We start from the raw sequence: 26846 nt of genomic DNA, 5'->3' as shown, positions 1-26846 counted from the left end.
ACAACTTACTTAAAGTAAGGTCCAGCGGCAGAATCCCCGGATGCCGGTTCATTAGCTACAGACCACATGACAACTGAGGGCCGATTCTTGTCACGACGAACTAACTCTGCCATGACGTCCAAGTGATGGTGGAGCGTGTCATTCCTGAAGTTCTTTCTGGAACAACAAACAGAGGTTCATATAGCTTTTTTCAGGCTCTCAGTCAGTAAAAACGAGCGAAAAAGCAGGCGCGGGAAAAAAAGCAAGAAGGCAGGTGTACCGTTGCCCAAACAATAGTAACTGCTGCGCGCCTCGCGTCCGCTGCTATTTTCCTGCGCACGCTTTTCCGCTCTTCTCGTCTAACTTAGAGCCTAGCAGCACGAGCTTATGTTCGTGTTCGTCTGTTTGGTTCATTTGAATGGACACAACTTTGTTCCAAGTTTTGGGATATGAAACTAATTGTTTAAAAAATAGACTGTGAGAGAAATGAAAAAAAGCGCGATCGACTAGTGACACCAATTTCAGTTCAAAAGTAATCTAGAATAGCAATATATTGTTTTCGCTCATTGGTTGGTATGAAAACATGCACCATCCTGTCCAGCAATCAGACGCAGAACTAAGACTAATCGCGACCTGGTCATGGATGTTTTGTGATAGCGCAATCTGCAAGTGAGTGTTGCTTTACCTTGCACTAGGATGGGTCTGAAGAACTCGCGTCACCCTCTCGACCAATCAGATTCACACTTAAAACTAAACCAATGAAAATTGCTGATTCACCACTTACTCTCTAATTCCCACTCCTGGGCTTTCATCAATGACAACAATTCCTTGTTGGTCCGCCATGTCCATGATTTCATCAGCGTATGGGTAATGACTGGTTCGGAAACAATTGGCGCCCAACCACTTGATAAGGTTGAAGTCTTTGGCAATGATAGCATAGTCCATTCCTTTACCACGAATCTGCAAAAAACATTTACAAGTCAAGAAGGGATGGTGAATATAATAACAAGAATACAATCCAACAACAACGTATATCCTAAAATGAGCATTTTTTGATGTAGTATCGTTCCACCTTCTTGACAAATCAAATATAGGGCAATTTTTAATGGAGTGTCGAAAGTAAGCCAAGTTTGATTTAGTTTAATTTAGCTTTGCTCTGTAATTGGTCTTAAAAAAAACTCGCGCAATCCTCTCAACCAATCAGATGCAAAAGTAAAATCAATCCCAACTTGGTCACTCGCGTTTTCCTGCGCTCAGAGCAGGTTGCCTAGTTGTTTGTGTGTATGTTTTAGCTCCCGATGGTTCCTTTTCAATTTTTTTGGTTAGGATCCTTTGTAGTGATTTCTTGGTTTTAGATGTACTATGTATTTAAACAAAATACACTTTTTAAGGGTAGGAAGAAAGAAACTTAAACAATGCGACCCAAAGTCCTAAATTCATTTCAAAACCTGATTGAAAGTTTCTTTAAAAGCGTTTCCACATCACACAACTTACATCAGCATCTTCATGCTTGCCAAATCCTTTGAAGTAAAATGACTTGTTGTTGATGAGAAATTTTGTTCCTTTCACCTCAACTGTCCGAATACCGACTGGTAGGTAGTAAATGTCATCAATATCAAGTAGATGGGAATGAGTTTTGACCTGCATAGAGACAGGTAAAAGGTACCATTAGTCAGAGACACTGTGGAGTGAACATATGAAATGCCGAGCCTTTGTGGTTTACTATGGTCAGTTCTGAGAGTTTCCAACCAAAGAAACTATGGTACAAATAAAGTTTTGGCATGGGATTTCTCCCAGATTTGGTTACTTACATAGGGAAGTGTCTGAACATTTTGCAACTTGTTTGAATCTTAACTCTTTAACTTCCAAGATCTGGTTTTTAATTCTCCCATCTAGTTAATGTACACTCATAAACTGCTTGCTGGAAAGTGTTTGGATATAATAAGGAGAAATTACATGTCCATCACTTCTGGGAGTTAAATGGTTAATATACCAGAGAATGATATGCATGACTTTAGGTTACTGTTATTTTAATTAAAAATCATGGAACTGCTCTGGATTCTACCAAAATTTTTTTCAACAAGTATTTTCTACTAGCTCAATATGGAAACAACAAGCAACTTATCCAGCACAACAGTTCAAGTAATAAACTAACTAGATAATTTTTTTTCAATGAATATTTTAGACTTTTGATCAAGTTAACTGTCATGAGATCCCCTTGCAAATAATCTTTTATTACCTTCAGTGAATACAGATATGCTGGTTGATCGCTCATTCCAATTGGCCACCAGAGAATTGGCTTCTTCACAATCAGAGTGCCTTCAAATAGGCCTGAACCTTCTGCTGAGGCTACCACATTACCAGCCTTATCCATGAGTTCATAACTCATTGACACATTTGAGGAGGATGTTGTGGTGTGAAACTTGACCATGCCCTCCTCCTCTGAGAAGTCTGTTGTTATAGTGATGTCTGACAAGTGAACAACAGGAGTTGTGTAGAGTTTTACAGGACGGTGGATACCAGCGTAGTTGAAGAAGTCAAAGGTAGTTTCTTGAACAAAATATCCTGGAGGATACCTGAAGTAATATAAAATATATAATTATGCATTATTGATCAAGAAGTCAGGATGGGCTAGCCTTGGAAAGCCTGATAGTCAGCCCAAGATGGGTAAATAGTTTTTGCCTTGTCCCTTTTTGTATTTTTTGGACAAAAAAATATGTGTAACACCAATATCCAGTCCTTATGACCAGAAAAAGATGGGCAATAAAAGAATTTTTTGCTTCAGCAAAATAATACACTTGTCCAGAGAATTGCCAAATCGATTGATGACCCCTTTTGATTTGTTTAATCTTACCTATCACCAGTCTTGTATTGTATTTCTCCGGGTGGAAGAGTAGAAGGAGTCAGTGTGTTGTTCACTGCTGCAGTTATCCTGTTAACTGCTCCAAAAGACAACAATGATGTGACATCCGCTTCAAAGGGAAGATGGCCTCCAGAATGAGCCATCACTTCCTTACCATTAAGCCACTACAAACAGATTAGAATCACTCATGCTTTAAGCAAGATAAGTCAGTCAAGGAGTTTGGGTTTAAGTTTCTTCTATGGTGGTAGGGATGAGAATCTAGTAGACTGGTTCTGGTTAGAGTCCTCATCAGATTTGTTATCATAATGTTATGAATTAAAAGGAATGGTTAAGTCTTACTTAGGCCAAGTGGCTTAATCAGCTGGAGTCTAACACCACCAGTGACAAGGAGTATTGCTACTAACCCTTGGTGGGATGTCTATTGTAAGTTAGCCCTTGATATTTTGTCAAATTTCCCTAACAGTTTTGTGGTACCCATTTTAATATTCCAGGATGGAGAAAAGCACTGTGAGAGTAGAGTGTCTTGGCCAGGAACACAAAACAATTACACTACCAGGTCATGAACCCAGGCCTTTCAACCCAGTACCCAATACAGTAATTGTTCGGTGTTATGGATTATAAAAACTGTGAGATAAATATTTATAAATTTCTAGTATGCTTAATCATGCTGACTTGCATACATTAGGACTTTTCTCGAACATTCTATCAGGTCATGTATTTATGATGTAATACTACCAAGATAGTTGTGTTATAAGCTTCTGGAACATTCTGGAATACTTTGTAAATGTTTATAAGTACTCTGTAGTGTAGAAGTAGTTGCTGTTGATGGGAGTGACTGACTGTTAGGAAAGCTATACTGAGAGAGAGTTACTGTCAGTAAAAGACTGTTCATTTCAAGGAACTTTGGGTCAATGGTAAGCTAAGACATAGACTGTAGTGGGCTTAAGTAAGTTCATTGAGGATAAAATATTGTACTGCCTTTATGAATAACTCCTTATTAAGAATATTACAGGTTGTTCAATTAAGTACTTGTCTGAGTTTGTAAATTTGCAGTGTTCTTTCTGTTGGTTGAATTATACCCTATAATAGGCAATTACATCTTCCACTCTCAAAAACTAAGGTATAACACATGTCTCTACTCATCTAGGGGTATGATATTAAGAGATACCTGCAAAGAACCAGAGCTCTTTCTGATCCTTAACAACATTTTTTTTTTAAATCTAGTGTTAACAAGGATATTGAGAAACAATAACACTTACCACCAAGGTGTTGTAATGTGCACTTTCAAAGCGGAGCACAACCCTGATTTCCTCTGACTTCCATATTTTTGGAGCATAAACTTCCCTGTCATACCACACCCAACCAACAAAGTCCCTCAAGGCTCTGTCTTGTGTTATGTCATTATAGCTTGATGGTACAGGCATAGGAATAACATTACCTGTCTGTGAAAATACACAATTAAGGAGTTAATAGCAAGTTCTCTAACCATTGTTACTGCATGCCATAAACCACATTGCAACTTAGAGTAACTTAAAAGCTAATGAGAGCTGAGTGAGGTTTTTTTCATACTTAGTTTTGTTTATTTTTTGTGGGGCAGGGTGGTATACCCATCGTTACTATTTCTGTTTCAAGGAAGAGGAGAACCAAGTGGCACATCATAACCAACGATTTCGAGGAGTTCCCCCGTCCCATACCTTGAGGGGAAGTACAAGCACCCTTAGACCCCGCCCCTTAGGCTATGCATTGGATTTGTTCCAGGGTTGACTTTAATTATTTTCTATGTTTCCTTGAAAATTTCAAGTCGCGATGCAATTACTTGCAAAAGGATTACATGATGTTCGGTTAAATGAGATTTTTCCTCAAAGTTCAATTGGCAAAGAACGCTACTAATTACCGAAAATGTAAAGAAAGAGAAAGACTCCGCTCGCGATGATTTTCACTCTCAATAGAGTAGACTGTGCTTTTTTTCTTACAGGCTTCTGACGCACATGGACGAAGAGCTTAGTAAATGACCAGAATCCCTAGCCATGAACATCTTTTGCGACTGAATACGACTGGATGCAGTTTAAATGGTGGAGTCAACTTCTTACCTGCCATAAAGGTTTGGCAAACCAACTCTGTTCGAATCCGGCCATCCTGTTGGCAGACATATCTGCCCGGAAGTTCCAAAATCCACATAAATCCTTCACTTCACGACTCTCGGATTCTCTGGGAAATAACATGCCTGGTAACTTGGCATTCAAAGTTTCCCCAAGACAAAGGTAACTGGCCAAAAATACCACTGTCGAGGCAAAATGAAAGACCATCACATTCGGCGCCATATTTCGTTGCAGAAGTGCGAATATAAACCCGATGGAAAACATAACAGGAAGTCACGAGACCAACGACTTCCTAAATTTACATTTTAAGCACTATGTGTCATGCAATACAAAACGTCACGAAATCATTACCTTACCCAAAATCATTAAGTTTTCGGTAATCATGCTGGTGTCTCCAAAGAACAACTCTTCAAGAAAAGTCTGCCCCTTCCCCACCCCCAGAAGATTAGTTAAACAGAGAATGGAGAGGAAGCTGGTGCAAGCAACAGGTTGTTCGAGGGTTTGCACGGAAAAGACATGGCGCCGGTGCAGACTTCGTTTTTACACTCCGTTTTCATCGTAGTTGGTGTGAATATCTTTTTTACAACAGCCGCTTTACCTGGCATGTTATTCCCTAAAGACTCGGAGCGCCGAGAGGTCAAAGATTTGAGCGGAATCTGGGATTTTCGCGCCGATATGTCAGACAACAGAAATAGTGGGTTTGAGGGTATGTGGTTTGCCAAACCATTATGGCAGGTAAGTTTAACTAAATATTACGATAATTAAATTCTGTTCTTAAGACAGTTACAAATATCAGGATACGCCTTTATGTACTTTCGTTAAATCATAAAGCCTCCGAGAAAAATCTCAAATCGTGTAGGCGGAAATTGCCTCGCACAACAGGAAGAACTGCCAGGGAATCCTCTTCTGATTTCAGCTTCTACAATCATTTGCGCTTTTCAATAAATTCACGAATTGGCCTTTGTGTTCAGTTGAGTGTCTTCTTTTCCTATTCCTTATCATCGATTTCCATCTTAGATACACATTTCAGTTTACCTGTAGGCAAATAACTAAACATTTAAGGCAAACGGGTGTAAAACGTTTTCCATCTGGAAACACAGGAGAATTAAATTAATTAAATTTAAATGGTTTTGAACTTAGGAATTAAAGGTTACATATTGTTAGAAATTTGAAAGAATTCAACTTGACACTTGAAAGAATTTAACTTAAACACAAGAAAACATGGCCTTTGAGAAATATAATTCCTTTCAACATTTAAATAATTAATTTCTTGTTAAAATGATTTCCACATGCACTACTGATTACTTTGATTGGACAATTGAATTAACACTTTCTAACAGGTCTCTTGTGTCATGCAGTCCAAAATTGCTCTCTATTCCAGCTTAAATATTGTTATCTTATGTGTGCATTATGTTCTCATATTTCTTTAAAATAGCTCATCCAATCAAAATGCTGGTAATATTTTTCTATTTTGAGATGATTGCCTTGGAAGTTGCACCCAGCTTTTGCTTGCAAGTATATTTTTTTCCTGGTTGATAATCAGCAAATATACAGACAAAATTTAAAAAAAAAATTAAAAAATGTTAATCAATCAAGTAAGGAAAACATTTTGCGTTTTTCAAGTCCTGTCTGACATAAATTACATTTTCTTGTCAGTTTTATTAGTTGGATAGTAAACAATTTAATAGTACAGTCACCCTTACAATATTGACTGACCTATGCAACTAGATAAATAGCTGATGGATTGCACCTATATGTAGTAGTTGACTGATCATTAACCAACATACTATCTGGTAGTATGTATGGATCACATTTTAAGGTTTTTGGGAAGAAGCAATGATGGAGTTGTGGGAGTGATAAATTTAACCAGCTCAGCCCCATTTTTTGCCTTTTTCCATCTGTTTTCTAGCCTTCATACATTTTTTTGCAATATGTCTTAAAGCCTTGCTCTTTTACCTGAGTATATAGTAGAAGAAGTTTATCACTCAGTGTCTAAAGGCTCTGGTTTGAGAAATCAAGGGTGTACAACTCTCAATAACTTTCCTAAAAGTAAAGTAACATATGCAATTAGTCCCAAGAAAACAAGAGAAATTCACCTGTGACATCTGGATTCTGATAGAGCAGAGCCCTGATCAGAGCTCTTTTCTCTGATGTAAAATTCTTTGATGTTTTTTTTCTTGTTTATGATTTCTTCTTGTTGTAGTCTGGGAATGTAATTCCAATGCCTGTTCCATCAAGTTACAATGATATCACTGAAGACAGGAAATTGAGGGACTTCATTGGCTGGGTTTGGTATGAAAAAGAGGTTTATGTCCCAAGGTCGTGGGAAACCAATACCACTAGAGTTGTCCTTAGATTTGACAGTGCAAACTACAACACCATTGTGGTAAGATTGCTTTCTGTCAAGTAAGATTCTTATCTTATCTTATGTAAGACACTTTGCCTTTATGGAAACTCTCTTTTCCTAGGAGTGTAAAGGAATATTAGAGAACTGCCAGAGAAATTAACCTGATGAAATACAGGAGGTTGTCTATGAAGAACTAGCAGTCCATCCAGGAGAATTAATAATGATCTGGTTCATTTCATGCTGCCAAAAATTGGATAAGCACCTGGGTTGTGGGCCATTCAACTGATGTGTATACCCTTTTTACATGTTTAATTTTCATTTTAGTGGTTGAATGGAAAAGAAGTTATGAGACATGCAGGAGGACATCTTCCTTTTGAAGTGGATGTCACACCTCTGCTTACCTTTGAAAAACCAAACAGGATCACTGTTGCTGTCAATAACACACTTACACCCACAACACTCCCCCCAGGGGAGATCCAATATCTCACTAAGGGGGACTGGTGAGTACTTATTCAACTGCTCTGTCTAGTTTCTACTACACACTTGTGAGAGCACCTGTTCTTATGATAAAGGGTTTTGCTTTAGAACCAGTGGACACTAAACTTTGACTGTAGCATAGAAATGTAATATTAATTATATGATAGAATTTTATAACTGTAAAGCCTTCAATTCAACATCCTTCTGTTTCAACAATTACTTGAAACTTAAAAACCTTACTAAACTTTTGAATCCAGTACTGATCAAAATGTAATGTCTCTCTACATCACTAATATATTTTGGGGAGATACATTATGACATTGTAGTTGCAGTTAAGCAATGATATGTTATTGTTTTGATATAACACCTGATGTAATTGTGAATATGTGGCAGTGGGCAGGGAGATTTCAAAGTCATGTATATTATAAACAACAGCGTATTACCTTAACCCTTTAACTCCCAGAAGTGATTAACATGAAACTTCTCCCTATAATATCCATACTTTATCCAGCAAAGGGCAAATGAGAATGCCCAAACTTATCAGGTAGAAGTTGTTATCTTGATCTAGTACCAAATTCCCCAAACTTATTTGCCAAGAATTGTGTAAAAGCTGGAAAGAAGAACTAACAATCAGATCTTGGGAGTTAAGGGTTAACTGAGTATTCTTGTTTTGAACCTGAAAAAATTTTTTCTTAAGACTTATTCTTTGATTTGTTATTTTTTCTCAGGTATCCACCTGGATTTTTTGTTCAGAAATATACTTTTGATTTCTTCAACTATGCTGGTATTCATCGTCCAGTTAAATTATACACCACACCTGTTGTTTATCTCTCTGATATCACTGTGACAACAAATTTCTCAGACAATGTTGGTGAGGTCAAAGTTCTTGCAACTGTGTCGTCAATCAATACTATTGCCATGCTTCCAAAAGGTGATATCACCGTGGAATATCTTCTGTATGATAAATCTGGATTTGTTGTTGCCTCAGCTGGAGGTCCTGATATGTTTCAAGAAACTTTGTCTGTCAAGAATCCAATGCTATGGTGGCCAATTGGAATGAGTGATAAGCCTGCATATTTATACTCACTAAAGGTTGTTGCCATAAATTTTTATTTATGAATTAATATATATTAGTGACCATTTTTTGTGTCAAGGTGGCTCAAGGTCAGCAAAGATGCTTTCATTTGTGTGTTCATGAACAGAGATAAAGTTAATTAGGGCCCAGTTGTATAAAGGGTAGATAATATTACGTAACAGCAGATAAATTGCTATCCAGTGGATAAGTGATAGCAAAACATGCTATGCCATCCATTGGATGGAGATTTATCCAGTAGATAGCATTTTCCAACATTTGAACCACCAGGGCAAGGTTGATGAAGAAGAAAAGTAATGCAGCCAGAATCCTGCAATATTGACTGACAAGCTGGATTTTTTATATGGCTACAACATAACACCAAAGAGTTGAAATAAATTGTTAATAAAAATCTGTAGGATTTTCTTTGTTTTGGCCATCTAAAAACTTGTTTATGACTCTCCCGTAGCCTAAACTGTTGGGTAGTAAAATATCTTTTCCCTTGCAATAAAAAAAACGAATTTTTAGAAGCAAACATTTATTTTCCTTTTTGTGGGATCAAAGTAGATAATCCTAGGTTAGGAAGATTAGGGATCATCTGATTTACTACTTTTGCCTTGGATATCCAATAAATCCTACTTCCTGTTCCTAATTTTTTTCCTGTTTTAACTTATGTGGTATTCTGCAGGTGGTTGTTCGGTCTGCATTGTTTACTCTAGAAGATGTGTATTACCTCCCTGTGGGTATAAGGACTGTCAAAGTTGAAGGAACCAATCTTCTTATAAACAACAAGCCATTTTACTTTAAAGGATTTGGAAAACATGAAGATGCTGATGTAAGGATAAATACGTATTGTAGATATTTAATTACTATTATAATAATGACAAAATTTGATTTGTGATTCTTGGCAACCCAATGATCAGTGTCAGTGCTCCAATTTACAACCATTTTGGTCACCATGGCATGTAAAAAATATATTTGGTGACTAAACTTTTGACAAAATTCACCAATTAGTGACTAAACTTTTGACAAAAGTCACCAATTGATGACTAAACTTTTGACAAAAGTCACCAATTGGTGACTAAACTTTTGACAAAAGTCACCAACTGGTGACCAACAGATTTGAAAAAAAAGAGAGAGGGCAAAGGGTGACCAAAACTTTTTTATGGTGACCATTTTACAATTGGAGGTTGCCAAAAGAGGACTTTTTGAAAAATTGAACTTGAACTCTGTTGCAATAGGTCTGTGTTTGAATCTTAATGGGTCAGTGGCTATTGCGTTTTATTTTGGGAAAGACTCTTTGCTCTCACTGTATCAATTCCTAACCCAGGAGTATACATTTGTACCAACAAACTGTCAGGTAAACCTGAAAAAATGCTGGGGGCAGGGGGTGGAGGTAAAAAGGTGTAGGACAAGCTTTCCAGTATGGTGGCTTGTATTAGGTTCTCAGGTATTGCAAACTTGCAAAAAAACCGGCACATGAAAAATGTGAAGCAAGCAGTGGTCGTGTTAGCAATTAAGCTAATGCTTGCTTTTTTTGCAAAAGCCATTCTTCACATGGTCACCTTTCTGCTCACCTCCCCTGACTTGGAGCCAGTAACAGGATTCTTATCTTACCTATAAAAATTATTTTAAAAGTTGATATGACACACTCCCAGTCACTAATGGACCACAATGCTTGCAAGGTTCAGTCCTAATAACAGCCACTTGTAATTTTCTTCAAAGATTCGTGGTAAGGGTCTGGATTACGTAATGATAGCCAAAGACTTCAATCTTCTGAAATGGCTAGGTGCTAACAGCTTCAGGACAAGTCACTATCCCTACGCTGAAGAGATCATGGATATGGCTGATCAGCAAGGAATTGTTGTGGTGGATGAGTGCCCTGGAGTGGGAATCAGAGTGTAAGTTGTTTTGGGCTAAAATAGAGTGCTAACTGTTAGTTAGCAATCAGCCGCTTGGGCAATAAATTTTAAAATGATTTCTGCCGTTCTTTAGAGTCATCACTTTATTCTTCTCCAAGGAACGTATGTTCAGTGTCCCAACATCCTCAATGTTTTTGACAAATTCTTCACGGATGAAACATATCACGTAGGAATTGACCAATCTAGTCAGGCGGTTATAACAATGTAGCAATGTACCCTATATAAATCAGGAGTAAAATTGCTTATTTCTTTTTGATGGATGAATGATCGCAAGATTCTCCTGTGACATACTGATTGTATTATCTCCATTGAATATTCTTTCAGGGCATAGAGACAGTTTGAAGTCCAAATTAGCCCACTCTTTTTTTTTTCTTTTTTTTTGTCAGTAATAACCTCGGTAAAGAATCCTTGGAACATCACAGAGAAGTCATGGAAGAGTTGATTCGCCGCGATAAGAACAGACCAGCAGTTGTTATGTGGTCTGTAGCTAATGAACCATGCAGTGACAAGCCCAAGTCGGTGCCATACTTCAAGTGAGAACAAACCACAATGGCGGATCCGAAATAGAGCACTTTTTTATTGAGTTTCGGAAGTAATTCGAAACTGCATTAATTTTGCTTTACCCCACTCTGTGATTGGACCAGAAATCTTGAGCCATCCTCTCAACCAATCATATTCAAAACCGAAACCAGTCCGACTTGTCCACACGCGCTTTTCCGCGCCTTGCTCAGATTACTCGATTTCAATTGATGTCCTCATTGGCCCGCTGTATTATCTTGCATTCTGATTGGCTGAGATGATTGGCTTGAGCGCCTGCATTGGTCTTACTTTACTGAAATTTCAACCAATCAAATGCCAAATGCGTTTTCCCGCGTTTCACGGAGGGTGCATTTTTTTAATGTGAGCTCTCATTGGCTCTTTCAGAGATTTCCTTTGTTCGGAGATTGACCGTCTTGATTGCTTTTGTTTTGCTCTTTTACCACCCCATCGAAAAGCAATATATCTGATTAAAATAATCGGAACTACCGTATTTTGCCATGAAACGATCTCTATTACTTTAGTTTGGGATTTCAGACACTTATTTGAAAAGTTCACAAACAAACTTTAAAAGTTCAGCCTACGTTTTCGACAATCAATTAACCGTAAGGAGACTCCTTAATCTTAATTTTATTTCGTGTTAAGAGCATTTCTACTTCCATAGGAAAGTATGTAAGATCACTGTAGATTCATATTCGCCCTTACGAAGGGCTAACGCTCGAAATGTCAGCTTTTTAGCTCTTCACGGTGGCCAATTTACGTTATCAATTCAGTCGATAATACTAAATTACTCTGTCACATTCTTTTCGCTGAGACTTAATTCTCCAAAAACACAAGAGGGTACGGAGAGCCATACCCTGACCATTAGCAAACTGCCTTTCCAATACACTTGTAACAACAGTTAACAGCCCCGCAAAGACTCCAAACGTCGACCAACTCAATGTAAGATGAAATCATTGCAAATTTTAGATTTACCTATGTTATGCCTTGTGTGTTCTTCTTAGGACCCTATTTGATGATACACGCCGACTGGACCCAACGCGACCTGTGACATTTGTAACAATGTTCAAAGCCTGGAATGATAAAGTTGTGAGTAACTGATGCTTTCGGTAAAAGTTATGTTATTCCTTTGGGCTCACTTTATTAGAGCCCGAGCTCACTCGTACATGGTTGACTGAGTAATCAGGCCCCCGACACTATCTTAATCACTTTTAGACAAATATAATTTTTTGCGATCTCAACTTTGTCACTTTCTGTTTGTGCGTATACCTTATAATGCCCTTTAAGCAGGTCATCCTAAATTGACATATTTGTAAAACTGAATCTAGAACACTTTACTTCTCATCTACAGAACAAACATTCTGGTACATTTGCAAATATAAATAGGTAAATATTTATAAACGTTCCAGAATTTCCTAAATCCCAAAATCCTGAAAAAAGTGCGACCCGATTGTAGTAACTCTATTGGAAATTTAACCCCATTATAGTCAATCCAGTCGGGAAAATGCAACCCCTTTCAGCGGCACATCTCCAATAGCCCATTTCTGTGTAGTGTCCCCCTCCGGGATCGAACCGCCATTGCGTTTTGCAGTATCTTAGTTCGTATCTCTTCCATCTTTTGCAGGTGCAGTTCTGTGATGTGATATTCTGTAATCGTTATTATGCCTGGTACCACGACTATGGCCAGACCCAACTTATTTCTAAACAGTTAGAGCGAGAGCTGAGGGACTGGTTTGATACTCACTCAAAACCGGTTGTACAGGCTGAATATGGAGCTGACACTGTGGCCGGTATGCACGTGGTACGTGCCCATAGTTTCTCTGGTTTTACATCACTGTGTTGTATGATTGGTTAAGAATATTGGCACCAACCTTTCAACCAATCAAATACAAATCTAAAATAAGTCACGACTTGGTAGCTCGCGTTTTCCCGCGCCTCAGGAAGTGTGCTTGGTTGTACTTAAATCTATCATGACGAGAAAGAAATTCCTATGTTCTAATTGACCGCTCTAATTACTTTTGTTTTGGTCTTACCGCAGTCTATCAAAAAGCGCTCTATCTGTGTAAAATCTGATTGGAATTTTATATACTTAGTGACAGATTTCCCTGCGTTGATCGCCTGGGACGTATGGTCTGGATTTTCTTCTTGGTTATCATTTGTGGCTGTTGTTTATGTTTTTTTCTTTAGGCAAGTTTTACACTTACTCAACAAACTGCAAATAACATTAATTGGTACCTTCGTCGGACTCTCGACGACAGGCCACTTCCATGTTCCAAAAACCCTTGTCTTCAAAATGAGGCATGGTGTATAACCTTTCTTGCGAAAAGAAGTTTAATTTATACGATAAAAATAAATCGTTTTTACATCGAAAGCTTAGCGAATACCCTCGACTTGAAACGGAGACTATTTGAATTTTGGGAATGGCTCGTAGGCGGAAGTACGAGCTTCTGTATCTGATTTAACTAAGCAAGGGTGCGAGCTCAAGAAAATTCATCATGTTCTTCGTGTTTTGATTGCGTTGGTTCAGGTAGCCTACGAAGAGATTGAAAACTCATTCCTTAGATTTTGAGTCGTTTCAGATTCCGTGCAACTGACTGCGGTGCGCTCATGTCTATTCCCAGGTCCGTGACAAGAATAATTTTTCCGCAGATCAATCTTTATGTACCTTCTAACATTCATAAAAGACCGCTTCTGTGTAAAATGTTTATTATGATTATTATTATCATCATTATTATTGTTGTTATTAATATCACGATTCTTTCCTTTTTTGCAGGAACCCCCTACGATGTTTTCGGAGGAATATCAAGTAAGTTCTAAAGTTTGAAAAAAGTCGCGAGCCCTGACGCCAGCGCTTGATTAAAATGCTCTTAATGGCTGATTTAATCAACGAAAACGGGAGAGTCGTTCTCCTTTCATCTTAGGTACATCAATTCGTTTCTTAAAAATAGCTCAATTTTGAACTAAATCAGTGCTTGAAACTGGTCGTGAGGTTAAACCTTTGTTCAATAAGGTATTGAATTGCGTTATAATTGGAAAAATGTGGCTGGATTGGCGAACGCAAAGAAAAGACCAAAAGATGCAAGATCACCGTTTTTTGTCTTCCCATGTTTAATGCTGCGAAGGGAATCATTGATTTATTTTTACACCCTAAAATCAGTAAGAGAATTTGTTCAACAAGCAAGAGCTTTCTCAGTTTAGGATCATCTCCTTTACTCTCATGACCTTCATGTTTCGTTCAGGGGTGATACTGTAAGAGGAAATAAGAAGCCAGTCATCCACAGGAGTTAAAGGGTTAATGTTACAGCCGGAAATGGACGTGACACTGTTTATTCAATTTTCAAATGAGACATTTTAGTGGCGCTTAGATGAAATGATTAAGTTTAAAAAACCCGGATGTGAACACATTGGTTTGTCTTTTTTGGTTGTGTTCGCTCGTTCAATTTTGGATGGTCTCCTGTATACGATTGTAAAGCTTATTTGGAAACTAATACAGTCAAGAATTGTTCCTAATTTGGTTTTGGTGGATATTTTTTTGGTAACGGGAACAGTTAAGCTGAAATGCGTACCCTTACTAGTAATGTTTTAGCTAAACCTTTTTGGTATCATATCAACTGCACAGGTGGAGTCACTCTTGCAGTACTTTCCGGTGTTTGATAAACTTAGGAAAGAATTTTTCATTGGTGAAATGATCTGGAATTTCGCAGACTTCATGACGCAACAAGGTGAGTTGAAACCTGGGGCCGATCCAGAATCTGTGATAAGAGGGTCCTAACAATCGCCAAAGATGGTTGCCAGTTGCGTGGGAAGCGGGGGAGGGAAGGAGTTTAAGTCCTTGGAAATGCAATTTGGGACACTCTTGAGGCTAAGTCGGCGTGAATTAGTGTGTTAAAATCTTTATCTAAATCTTTCTCTCGCGCATTTTTCAGCTAAAATATGATTTTCATTGTAGATTGTACTCGCAATTCTCACGGTTGGTGACTCTATTTGACTCTATTTTAAAAAAAAGTTACCATTTAAAGTATTTATTAGTTTTTGCATTTTTTTTTAATTGGTTATTTTCGTAATTGGGGGCTCGTGCGAATCCCCTTACTTCTCCCCTTTAGAGTCGCCAAAGGAAACTGAGTCGCTGAGTTTGTAATAAGGGATGTAGACAGGATATTCCACTCAGAGTGAGGGAGAAGAAGGGGGGGGGGTATATTACACTCGGGTTTTTAAAGAAGCATTAGGGAGCATACCAGGTTGTTCATTGATACATAGTGTCAGTGACGCTCGTCAAAGAGGGAGGAGAGGGGCCACATGCATCACAGCTACGCCCTCAACTGGTTATCTTTAAATTTTTTTCTCAATTGCATCAATTCTCATTCCCCACAAGGTACAACCCGTGTCGGGGGCAACAAGAAAGGAATCCTTACACGTCAAAGGCAACCCAAGGCCGCTGCTCACTTGCTGCGCCAGCGATATCTCAACATAAGCCTCGAACAAGGCGGCACAAGGACTGGGGATGAGTTACTGGACACCCTTCTTCGTTTTGAAAGTCGTAATGCGGCAAATATAACACAACCCGCTATGGATAGGCTTAATTAAGGACTGTCTAAGAGGTGTGTTTTAAGAGAGAAAAAACGGAATGAACACTAGTTACTCGAGCTAGATTTGAAAGTGTGAAGCTTCTAACTTTTTCATCATAAAGTTTGCCCACAATATAGAACATGCCTGTTTTTCTTCTGAAACAAAAATTAAACAACAACCTCTATCCCAAGATCTCTCTTCTTTCCGCACCCTAGACTTGGAGCGGAAAGAAGGGGGCCGTGAGAAGAGTGACCCTGGAAACAAAGTTGTTCTGGTGATCGTTAGACTTTGAAGTAGCCTGGTACCCACGCGTGACGCAAACATTTTTTAAATGATCTAAACTACTTACAACTAAGCTCGTCCCAGCACTTTTAACTTTGATTTTTAACCTGAAAGCCATCAATAATTGAAATACTGACATAATGTATTGAAATTCATTTTTATTTATTAAAGTTTATCTGCTATTTAATTGTTGACTAATGAGACAAAAAAAAAATAATTCCATGATATTTATTTTTACAAAGATCAAATATGAAAATTAATATTACACAATGAAATAAAATAATGCCTTTTCATTGTTTATCTGATAGCAAATGGAGTTGTTTTTCTCTCAAACACCTCCTAACCGTTCAACTTGCTTTAGTGCTTTCTTTACACTCAGGTCTGTTTGGTGAAATTTCATCAACAAATAGTAGGATAATATCTTAAAAAGCCTAGGAAGTAACCGTCAGCTTTCGTCAAGGAATACTGTACGTAAATGTATCTCAAACACTTTTTCAGTCTTGTTTAAACAATTGTAAATCCATTGCACACGTTATTTAAAGGGTGCCTTGGAGAGCGCTCTTTAGATTATTATTATTATTTTCTGTTATTTAATTCACTACCGATTAATAGGAGTCAAAAATTTGTCGAAAGAGTGCTTAAGTGTCCTTCTCGGCTGTCAGCTGTTGGCTGCTTTGTGTATTGCAACTTGCTTGCAGTTGATGCACATTTTCCTTGAACGACCTGGAAAAAAATTGAAGATGAACAGTTAGAGTTTGAAAGGGAGTTTGAAGTCTTTTCATAGTAACCAATCCGTTTGGGACGCTAGAAAACCAATCTCTTAACCACATTTTGTGTTTGAAAAGAAGGACCTTCATCCTTTGTATAATTCAAGATGGCGGCGAACATGTCGATTTATTTTTCAGGCGAAAGCCGACGTTGATCTAATAAGCTAAAAAGAACACACCAAACTTAGATCTTAAAATATTCTGCGATATCCTCCAAAAGAAACGGAGGCTCTGGGCTCGAGGATAAGTTCGTGTTGTGCGTATGAGCAATGCGCATGTGTAAAGCAGCCAAATTTTTTAGCGGGAAATTAGAAGCTGTCGTCGACGACGTCGACAACATTGTTGCACGGGTTTGTCAGTGAAAGGGCGTTACGAGCCATCTTAAAAATATTGTATCAAAACAAGTCCTTAAACGGTAAGTTAACTCCTTCTCTTACTGTAAAAATGCAGACATTTTTCTCAGACCTAACTTCATTATGTTGGTCACAATTAACTCAGACTGGTGCTACAGTTCTGCTTATCACAGGAAGCCATATGGAAGGCGATCGTGTTTCTTCTTTCAATCACTTCTTTGCTGTTTTTGTCGCTGTTATCATGTTCAATTTTCTAATTTATTTGATTTTACGTCAATACTTTTTTAAAATGACCTTCTTATCTTTCGGACTCGCCGCTTGCATGATACAATGTAACATTTCATGTAAGCGACTGCTGTTCGCCATCTTGTTTATGTCAGTCAGTCAGTGAGTTAATTCAACCGACAATTTTTGTTAAAACTTCGATCGAGCGGTGAAACGAATTCAACCTGTGTTTTCACTTCCTGAACACAATAGAGAGGCTTTTTAAGTTTTGATGCGAAATTAACCAGAGTAAAACGTTGTAGTCTACGCAAAAATGATTTGTGCATTATTCCACACAACATTGAAATACTTGTGTCGTTCTAGATTGTCAGTTATGTGGACGTATGAAGCTCGTATTCATTCTCAATCCCGTTTGTGGTTTAAGTAAAAGTAAAATAAACGTCAAAGGCCCTTTTGATAAGTATTAAGAAAATTGAGACGAACATCTTAAATAGGACATTAGATAACTGAGACTTCCGTCAAAGGTAAAAGACAATCATGGATTATTTTTGACACTCAAAGAAAATTGCTCATAACTGAAGTAAAGGAAGCTTGTCTATACCCATAAAAACAGCAAGGGAAAATAAATAGAAGGAGACCAAGAAAGACCTCCCCTTAAGAGGAGGCAATTTGTTGCACTTCGCTAAGAACAAGCAAAACCCAAGCAAAGTTTACCTCCAAGTCGTGGTGGCCGTTTGCACAGAATCTGTGTGATCGTTCATTTGTTTCTGTAGGTTGCTGATTTGTGACCTGCGAAATGCAAAGTGTTGGAACATATAGATGTAAGTCAGAAAATAGGTCAGTTATCTCATAATATGAAGTGTTTCTTAAACAACTCTTATAGCCTGTTTCGGGCTCGTTCTCTTGTTGGTTTCGCCGTGTTTCTTAGATAATTCATCAGGAATACTTTTGTCAAGCTGAGCCAATTTCCTCATGTAATCACGATTGAAATGTTTAGGTATGAAGCTCTGTTTACCTACCTCAGTGAAGACATGCATTCTTGGAGACTTGAAATCGGCCTGAAAAACAAGATGACGAGTCTCAACGAAGTTTTCATTGAAATTCCCTTTACTTTTTCGGTCGAACAACTCTTCTTCGTAAAAACCAAAGAAAATAGATCTAGCTATAAACAAGCAAAGCTGAAGGAAAACCAAAACCAAAATCGAAACAAACACTGAACAAATCGTGGATTCATTTTAGAGCAAATCAATTGTTTACCTAATGTTAACGGCAGCGGACGTATAACTAGCTACATCTAACTCCTCTTGCGTTTTCTCATCACCAAACATGGTTTCCCTTTTCTTTGTAATATCCTCTTGCAGCTGTGGAAGGTTTCTAGAGGCCAAAACATCCTTTACCAAGGATTCCAACTCCTGGTGCTTCAAGAATAACTGCTGTTTTAGCGACTCTGTGGCTCGTCTCACGGAGAGAAGAGAATCTTTCAATTCAAATGTTTTCGTTTGGTAGGTACATTTGACTTTCCTCAACTCTGATAACTCAGAACGCAGCGATGTTGTTTCGCTTCTAGATACTTGCAGGGCAGTTTTCAAGTTCTCCATCTCCAACTGTTGCCTTTCCTCCATGACTCGTACCTGCTCCTTAAGGTAGTCCACCTCTCTAGTTCGCCGAGTGACTTCCCATTCTAAGCTCTCTGCTATCCTATCCTTAGCCTTCTCTTGTTCCAACAAAGCTTCCAATCTCTTTTGCAAACTTTCACGTCCAGTTTGTTCTTCTGCAAAGCTTTCCTTTAACCCCTCCAGTTCAGATCGATATCTCTTCGCCTCACTGCTTTCATTGTCAAGCTTCTCTTGCAGCCGTTTAATTTCCGCTTCAGCCACGCTCAGCTTCTTCATCAACTCTGCAATGCCATTTGAACTTTCCTCGACCTCACTTTTCAAAGCAATATTTTCCTGTCTTTCTTTTCTGAAAGTGTCTTGCAGGTTGTTCTTTTCTTCTCTCATGGTCTTCAACTGAACCTCCAGGTTTTGCATCTTGTCATTTGCCATCCTTATTTGTAAATCTCTGTCCATTTTCACTCTGTCTAGCTCGTTAGCCGCTTCAAGCAAGGCTGATTCCCGAGCTGCTATTTCACCTTCAATTTTAACGACGTGTTCTCGCAAGGTCTTCTGACTTGCTAAAACTCCAGCCAGGCGACCCTTTTCTCGTTCAAGTTCTATCGCGCAAAATTGCGTTCTCTCTAACTCTGTGTTCTTTTCTTTAAGCGTCTTCTTCAAAACTGAAAGTTCTTTTCCCATCTGTCTCAGATCTCTGTCTTTGATCCCAAGCTCACTCGTAACTTTCTTCTGAGATAATTCAAATTCTTGAGCCATTTTAGTTTTTTCCTGTTGGAGAGTCGCAAGATCGCTTTTGACTTTTTCCAATTTTGCTTCGTAACTTTTTTTCAGCTTGTCTACACTTTCTTCGGTTTTATCATGAAGCTTTTTCAGTTCTTGTTCAGCCATTTCCTTATTGTTTTTCATTTCTTGTAATTTTTCTGCAAAGGCCTGTAAGTCTTTGTTATGTTTACCTTCTTTTTTAATAATCTCATCAGTCAGGTATTTAAGCTCTTGTTCAAGATTTATTACTTTATCATGCTCTCTCGTAACTTCTGCCTGGAACTGTGTTTTCTGTGTCTTGATTTCGTCTCTGAGCGACGCATTCTGACTTTTCAGGGCATCTCTCTCAAGCTGGTCTGACTGACGTGTCGTTTCCAGTTCGCCTTCTAATCTGGCTCGTTCCAGCAGGGAATTGTGGAACTTTTCTTCCAAAAGCACACTGTCCCTGTTTAAAGGTAAAGGAATAAAGGGAATATGAACAACAAAATACATCAAGACCGCATGTGTATCCACAAAAATGGGTATTCAAAATTGCCCGTACGGTTTTCAAATTTTCTCTTGGGTGATTCCCTGACGGCGAGGGGAAATCCATGTGCGGTTCACAACAGTGCTCCCTGTATCGTTAACATCCTCTACGCAGATACAAAGACTTCTTATCATGAAGATTGGGGGATAATCTTTTAAATTTTTACTTATGAAAAGTGCCATAAATTCAGTTCGGTAGGTCCACGACCATCCCAAGCATTTCACGTAGGAACGTACATCGAAATCTAACACTAGCGTCTAAAATCGGGCTCTAGTGTCTAAAAGTGGGCGCTAAAGTCTATAATCGGAATCTAATGTCTAACAATAAACACTAGTGTCTAAAATGAGACACGTGTGTTTGAAATCGGACACTAGTATCTAAAATTGGACTCTAGTCTTTAAAATGAGGCACTTGTACCTAAAATCAGACTTACACTATTTCTCCGGCCAAAACTGGGTTGTGACCAAGCAAAAATAGGTTTTGACCAGACAACTTGACTGGCGTCAGCGGGGAAGTTATTTTCAGTCTTTAATATTCCATTCTGGAATACCACTATTTACCTTATTGCCATCTCAAGTTGTTTCTGGATCTCCGTCCTCTCCTTGTCCACTTGAGCAATCTCTTCTTGCGAATATTCTAACTTCTGGGTCAAACTAACGATCTCTTTTTCCAAGGCGTCTTTTACTTCTTGAAATTGCTGAACGAGCTTGTCTTTCTGCGCCAACTCTTCTTTCAACCTACAAGCCACAGTAACCTGATTTTCCAAACCCTCCCTCAGTGTGCACAGGTCACCCATGAACACATCTTTCTGTCGTGTTGTTTCTTCCAGCTGACTGGTTTTGGACGTGAGTTCTCTTTTCATCAGTTTGAAGCGGCGATCAACCTTCTCGAGATCCAACTTCAGTGTGTGAATAGCATTGTCACAAGCTTCTCGTTCTTTATTGGCAACTTCTAGATTTTCTTTTAAAATTTTTATTTCTTCCTGCAGCTTTTCAATGAGGCTTTCTTTTTCCCCAATATTGTCTTGAGCGAGTTTTAGTTCTTGTTTAGTTTCAGTGAACTTTGACTCCAACTCGTAAAGATTTCGCTTGTACTCCTCGGTGGAATCACGTGCAAGCTTCAGTTGTTCCCTGATTTCCTCTTTTTCTTTTATTATAGTTTCAAGTAAAGCTTGTTTCGAAATTAAATCTTGTTTCGCTGCATCAAGTTCCTTCTCGATCTCTACAGCGGAGCTCATCAACTCTTGGAGTTTCTTGTTTTCATTCACAAGCGAATCAACTTTTGCTCCCAAAACGTAATGCATTTTCTGTTTTTCAATTTCTGCTTCCCTTATGGCGAAGTTTTGTCGAGTAATGTCCTCTTCTACTTTCTCCATGTGCTTCAGAATCTGCGCTTTCTCCAGGAGTGAACTCTGTTGCAGTTCAGTGAGTTCCCGACTTGATTTCGCGCCTTCGCATCTCAGCTGCTCTATAAGTTGGTTTTTAACAGCAACTGTCGTTTCAGATTCACTGACTTCAAGCTGTAACTTTGTGCGGGCTTCTTGAGCGAAACCCAACTGTTTTTGAAGCCATTCCTTGGCATCCATAAGTCTTGCTATCTGTGCATTCAAATCCATATTCTCTTTCTTGAATTTATCATTCCTCTCTTTGGCTTTTTCGAGCAGTTTTTTTAGGTTTTCCATTTCAATTTGTAATGAACCCACCATTTCTTCCCGCTGACTGATTTCGCCCTCTACTAAAGACAGCTTCTGCTTAAGATTTTGAATGGTAACCCAGGATCTCTTCAACTGCTCCAGCGCCTCATTTAGACCGCCATGTTTTTCTTCATACGCGTTCTGCAGTTTGACAAGCTGATTTTCCAACTCGTACTTATTTCGTTTCAGCTCCTCAACTAGGGACACAGCAGCTGGGTTAGTATCCCGCGCTTTGAGCACCTCCTCCCGCAGTTGTGTTTCTACCGCTTGCAGTCTAACCTGCAGTGACTTCCTGTCCTCTAGAACATGAGCCAATTCATCTTGTAAAGACTGCAGCTTTCCTTCCAAACCAGCACGTTGAAGAGCAAATTCGTCATAATCTTTTCCAACCAATGACTTCTCTTTTACCTCATCACCAGTAATTTCAAGGTACGCACTCTCGTCGTGGTCTGAGCCACCTCTCGGTAAGTCAACGCCACTGAAAATGATCTCTTCAGACTTCAGACCCATTGTGACAGATTCACGCCAAGGCTTCCCAGAGGAGTTCAATTCGATACCTGGAACAAGAAAAGCACTTCCTTTGCATTCAACACCTTCCTCCTTAACAGATGAAGATAGACCTCGCCTCTCTATCATGATGTCCGAAAACTTGCCACTATCCACAGCTAATCCGTTTCTGCCATCAGTAACACCATCTATTTCGGAGACATCAGTCTCAGAGGGCGCAGCAAATTCGAGATGTACCCCAGAATCGTCACATGGTGAATTCATTTCATCTGAGGAGAGGTTATGGCGGAATGAAAATTCTGTGGTGCAAGAAAATTAGTGCTCAGTTATGGAAATTTTAGGGCTACAAGGTTTGTAGCAATTTAAATTGAAGGTGAACGGCTTACATAGTTACATTCAAGTAGACAGTATTGGTAATTTTAGTATGAAAGAAAGTCTTGTCTCATTTAGCTCTTAGCATAGTTAATGATTCAAGATCCCAAGTAATAGTCACTTGTGTAGTTTGATGGTTCAGATGAGGGAAGTCCTGAAAAGAACTATTCTAGGTGACACTAACAGATGTTGTGACAACAAAAGTTGAAGTCAGCATCAGAGTTCAAGTTAAATGATTCTACTGCTCCCAAACACACTTTTGGACCAAGTAACTACAGCATTCCATTAACATTGGCTGAAGACCTTCATTATCAAGAACTTCAACAAAACTTAATTTGAACCTAATCAACTGTACCTTTCTTGCTTCTCTGAAAGTTGACCAAATAACCCTGGAGCTCTTGAAGATTCTGTGTGCCATTCTCTTGGAATTCACTCACACCAGTATCTGGAGAACAATATCCAAGTGACCTAGATTCTAAAGAGTCTTGTTGAGGCATTGTCAAATGTATCACATCAAGGGGCTGAGGGACATTCACTTTCTGAGGTACCGTACATGGAGCCCCTTTAGTATGTGGTCCCTGCACCACAGAGTCCTGTGCTGAAGTTGTCATCTCGACTGATGGCATGGGTACCTCAGTGGTTCTCTTCTTATCTGAATACAGATTCAAAACCAGTGTGCGAAGTTCTTTTTCATAAGTACTTGGGTTTTTAGAGAGCTTAGTTGGTAACTTGTGGCTAATATCCAAATGAGTGGTCCCTTGACTGGGGCTTGAAGATGGCAAAGTGGGAGTATTGGTAAGTTCTGAGTCATAGTTGATCAAATCATTCAAAGCTTCAGAATAAGGTGAGGTCAGTAGTACTTCTCCTGGTTTCAAGGGAGTTAGTAATGACTCCATGGAAACATGATCCTAAAACAGAGAGCATATAATTATTTAACAATTACTTGCTGAAGGTGAAGGGAATAATCCCAGAGCCAAAGTCAAGAATCAAGAATACCTTACCTTTTACCTTAAGCAATTTTTCAAAATTTTGAAAAAACGTACATGCCACCACATGGTAAATTTTCATAAATTTTTAAACTAGTCAAGGACTAGTTTAACCCCACATCTAAAACACACTTAACCACCTCAAAAGGGTGGTGTAGCCATTTATTCTATATTTCCTTGAAATGACTGTGACAACGAATACATCAGACAGACCAAACGTCAGTTTGGTACACGGTTAAAAGAGCACCAAAAAGCGGTTTTTCTTTGCAAAAAGGAAAATTCAGCTTTATTAGAGCATACATGCCTAACCAACCATACAATTGGGTGGGATAATTCTAAAATTATCACCACTAATCGGTGTTACCACCAGCACCTTTGTTTGGAGGCTTGGCATATTAACTCTGCCCACGCTCCTTTAAATCGTGATGATGGCGGTTTGCTTCCTGACACCTCTTTACACCTCGTCAGATAAAAAAGGCTGCTAATAATTAGTGATCATATAAAAGGACCTCTTGTTGCAATGTTTAGATCACCCCTAATGAAGGCACTAGACAGGAGTGTCGAAAATGTTGGGTCTATGAATTGTAACTTCTTCGGTTACATTCATTAAATCTGCAAACCAGAGTAGCATCAAACTATGTCAGTTTGATTCCTGTTGCATTTTAAACACTACAACTTTACCAAAGAAGGGAAAAGCCTCACTATTCTGGATGCTCTCAGTTTCAAAAGCCCATATAAACTCTATACAACACATCATTGTTAAAGAAGTATTAAGAGGTTCCTTTCACATCCTTGCAGTTATCAGTGTGATCCCCTATAAAACAGATCTACAAAGCTATGACTCATGCTGAGAGCTGGCTTCTTTGATCATTGTATTAGGTTTTCAAGTGCATTTTCATCTCTCAATTTCTTTGCTGCAGTTCATACATGATCAGTCCCAATACATACATAATTTCACATTCGTTTTGCTCAGACAGCATTCAACGGCAGCTTTGTAATACAGCCAGTAAAAGCATAAAAACATTGAACCTATATTCACACTTCTAATAGTGCTCATGAAAGATCTACATTTGATTTCCATTATGTAGCCAATAAATAAGTTTCATCATTTAACCCTTAAGCTCCCATGAGTGATCAAGACAGAATTTCTCCTTACAATATCAATACAATATCAAGCTGACAAATGATAAGAATAGAGATAAATATCAATTAGAGGGTTATTTGTTGATCCAATACCAAATTCTCTGAACCAACATCATAAGAACTGAATAGGAGACAGTAATGAGGATTACTTGTGAGGTCTTGTGAAAGGATTAATAAATTAATATTATCATGATTTCAAGTGGTCAACTCCAACGGTAAGGCCTTTAAAGGGGATTAACAATTTTGCACAATTGTACCCATGATACCAGCCATTACCTGACCAAAGTGAGAACAATTCACTATTATTTTTTTAAAGTGAGCTCAAATGTTGCCTTGGTCACACTTTTTTACATCCTTGGAAGTTGTAAAATTGCTTCGGCCAATGTTTTTTTTTTTAATTTTCTACTTTACAATGCTCCAGATTCTCTCAGAAAAATAACACAACTAAAATAATACGAGTTTATTACCTTTTCAGATTTAGAGAGAAGAAGAGATTAAAATGTTCAATTTGCAAAAGTGGTTTGAAAAAAATGACTAACAGCTAAAGAAACTGTCAATATCTTAAAAGTCCGTTTTTATTCAAAAGGTAAGTTCATCAGAAATGCAAATATATTTTAAGGCCTATTTACACGGCACGACTTTGTCGCATGCGACAAGCTTACGACAGGCCTACGACATGACTTAAGAGTCGTAAGCGAGTTGTAGGTTTGATTTACACGAAACAATTCGTGTCGTAAGCCTGTCGTAAGCTTGTCGCATGCGACAAAGTCGTACCGTGTAAATAGGCCCTTAGGTTGCCTTCCCTTTGCTGAAACACACCCAACATAAAATGCTTCTCGGAAGAAATTTGAATTTGTGAAGTAAATCATGTCCAAAAATTCCTCAAATCAGACACAAAAATTCTCATTATTTACATCCAGACTGATAAGTCTTACATTTCTAACACGCACAGGCCTTTTAGGAACGAAGAACACCCTCCTGTACATACGAGGCGAAGAAGCTTTAACTTAACATTACATTTAACAGCTACTTTATGGCCGTTTACTACAAAGTAGTTCGTAACTTAATCGCAAAGGGAAATAATTGAAAAATTATATCATCTCCATATGGAAAGCGACTTTGCCACGCTATCATCTGTCGTTTTAATTATATTCGAGTACAGCAACACTTCAGCTTAAAGTTGCCTCAGGTTATTTCTCTTTCATTTACAGTTTGTTTGTTATCAATCCGATCACACCGCACCTCAAAATACAATTGTGCCTTCTCGCTGAATAAGCCTTGCGAAAAGTTTCAAATAAACTGCGTACATATTTCCTTAGCGATTTCAAATTGAAAGTGTTAATTACATAAGTGGATCATGTTTGACATTAAAACGATTCCTCACTCGCTTGTAAATTCTTCTATGACAATAAAATCTATGATTTCTTGATGGGAATAACTGCTAGACCACAAAGTAATTATCTTTAAAGATGAGTGAAGCAACCAAAGCCACGAGACAAAATGGAAGAGACGCCATTGACTATTCTATCGCCTTTCTTGGGCACAAAACTGACGGAAGTCGAGCATACCTTACCTTAAATCACTGAGACTTCGTCCTCTTCAACCTTCCTCACGTATGAATTTCAGTTTTTATCCGCTAAGAAGCCGACAAACTATACTCTGAAGACAAACAGAGGACGTGGGTCGCTTCAGTATAAAATGCTAAACATCCTACGTACGGTATGTAGTAATCTGACACCAAGGCTAAGCTGTCTG

The 26846-nt window shown here is 38.5% G+C and overlaps 3 protein-coding genes across 5 annotated transcripts in view; 1 reads left to right on the top strand and 2 right to left on the bottom strand.

Annotated features, from left to right (window-relative positions):
* The window catches only part of LOC131792860 (beta-glucuronidase-like), an 8194-nt gene extending 2984 nt beyond the window's left edge, over window positions 1-5210 (bottom strand). The window contains exons 1-7 of the mRNA XM_059110283.2: window positions 4933-5210; window positions 4102-4284; window positions 2834-3006; window positions 2219-2555; window positions 1474-1620; window positions 764-939; window positions 10-156 (exon numbers count right to left, since the gene is read on the bottom strand). Coding sequence (XP_058966266.2) covers window positions 10-156; window positions 764-939; window positions 1474-1620; window positions 2219-2555; window positions 2834-3006; window positions 4102-4284; window positions 4933-5205 — 1436 coding nt within the window. The 5' untranslated portion in view covers window positions 5206-5210. The remainder of the gene's footprint in view (window positions 1-9; window positions 157-763; window positions 940-1473; window positions 1621-2218; window positions 2556-2833; window positions 3007-4101; window positions 4285-4932) is intronic.
* LOC131792859 (beta-glucuronidase) lies at window positions 3669-16327 on the top strand. 3 transcript variants are annotated; one of them, XM_066162889.1, is made up of 13 exons: window positions 3669-3756; window positions 4818-4914; window positions 7145-7327; window positions 7613-7788; window positions 8494-8857; window positions 9526-9672; window positions 10563-10738; window positions 11146-11292; window positions 12301-12385; window positions 12921-13097; window positions 14070-14102; window positions 14916-15018; window positions 15669-16327. In XM_066162889.1, the coding sequence occupies exons 2-13, from the start codon at window positions 4912-4914 to the stop codon at window positions 15878-15880; spliced, it is 1806 nt and encodes a 601-aa protein (XP_066018986.1). In that variant the 5' UTR covers window positions 3669-3756; window positions 4818-4911; the 3' UTR covers window positions 15881-16327. The 3 variants fall into 3 exon arrangements, with proteins under 3 accessions (XP_066018986.1, XP_066018985.1, XP_058966265.2); XM_066162888.1 differs by lacking the exon at window positions 3669-3756 and having other exon boundaries at window positions 4722-4914; XM_059110282.2 differs by lacking the exons at window positions 3669-3756; window positions 4818-4914 and adding an exon at window positions 5282-5676.
* LOC131792858 (golgin subfamily A member 3) lies at window positions 16288-26846 on the bottom strand. Its single transcript, XM_059110280.2, has 7 exons — window positions 26665-26846; window positions 23318-23870; window positions 20951-22889; window positions 18747-20309; window positions 18509-18547; window positions 18204-18278; window positions 16288-16867 (listed from the first exon to the last, which is right to left on the bottom strand). Exons 2-7 carry the CDS (start codon window positions 23856-23858, stop codon window positions 16783-16785), a joined length of 4242 nt encoding a protein of 1413 aa, XP_058966263.2. The 5' UTR covers window positions 23859-23870; window positions 26665-26846; the 3' UTR covers window positions 16288-16782.

Source organism: Pocillopora verrucosa, chromosome 2 (genome assembly GCF_036669915.1).
Source record: "Pocillopora verrucosa isolate sample1 chromosome 2, ASM3666991v2, whole genome shotgun sequence".
NCBI classification, from domain to species: domain Eukaryota; kingdom Metazoa; phylum Cnidaria; class Anthozoa; order Scleractinia; family Pocilloporidae; genus Pocillopora; species Pocillopora verrucosa.
Note: the sequence above shows the minus strand (reverse complement) of the source record. Positions and strands in the feature narration are given on the sequence as shown.

Bases quoted from the DNA above. Each gene is read 5' to 3' on its own strand.
- LOC131792859 (XM_059110282.2), top strand. From the start codon at position 5,458: ATGGCGCCGGTGCAGACTTCGTTTTTACACTCCGTTTTCATCGTAGTT. The intron at 5,677-7,144 runs GTAAGTTTAACT...TTCTTGTTGTAG, and splicing joins TTGCCAAACCATTATGGCAG to TCTGGGAATGTAATTCCAAT. The intron at 11,293-12,300 runs GTGAGAACAAAC...TGTTCTTCTTAG, and splicing joins AAGTCGGTGCCATACTTCAA to GACCCTATTTGATGATACAC.
- LOC131792858 (XM_059110280.2), bottom strand. From the start codon at position 23,858: ATGGAGTCATTACTAACTCCCTTGAAACCAGGAGAAGTACTACTGACC. The intron at 18,279-18,508 runs GTAGGTAAACAG...TGCATTTCGCAG, and splicing joins GAATGCATGTCTTCACTGAG to GTCACAAATCAGCAACCTAC. The intron at 16,868-18,203 runs GTAAACTTTGCT...ATTTTTTTCCAG, and splicing joins ACGGCCACCACGACTTGGAG to GTCGTTCAAGGAAAATGTGC.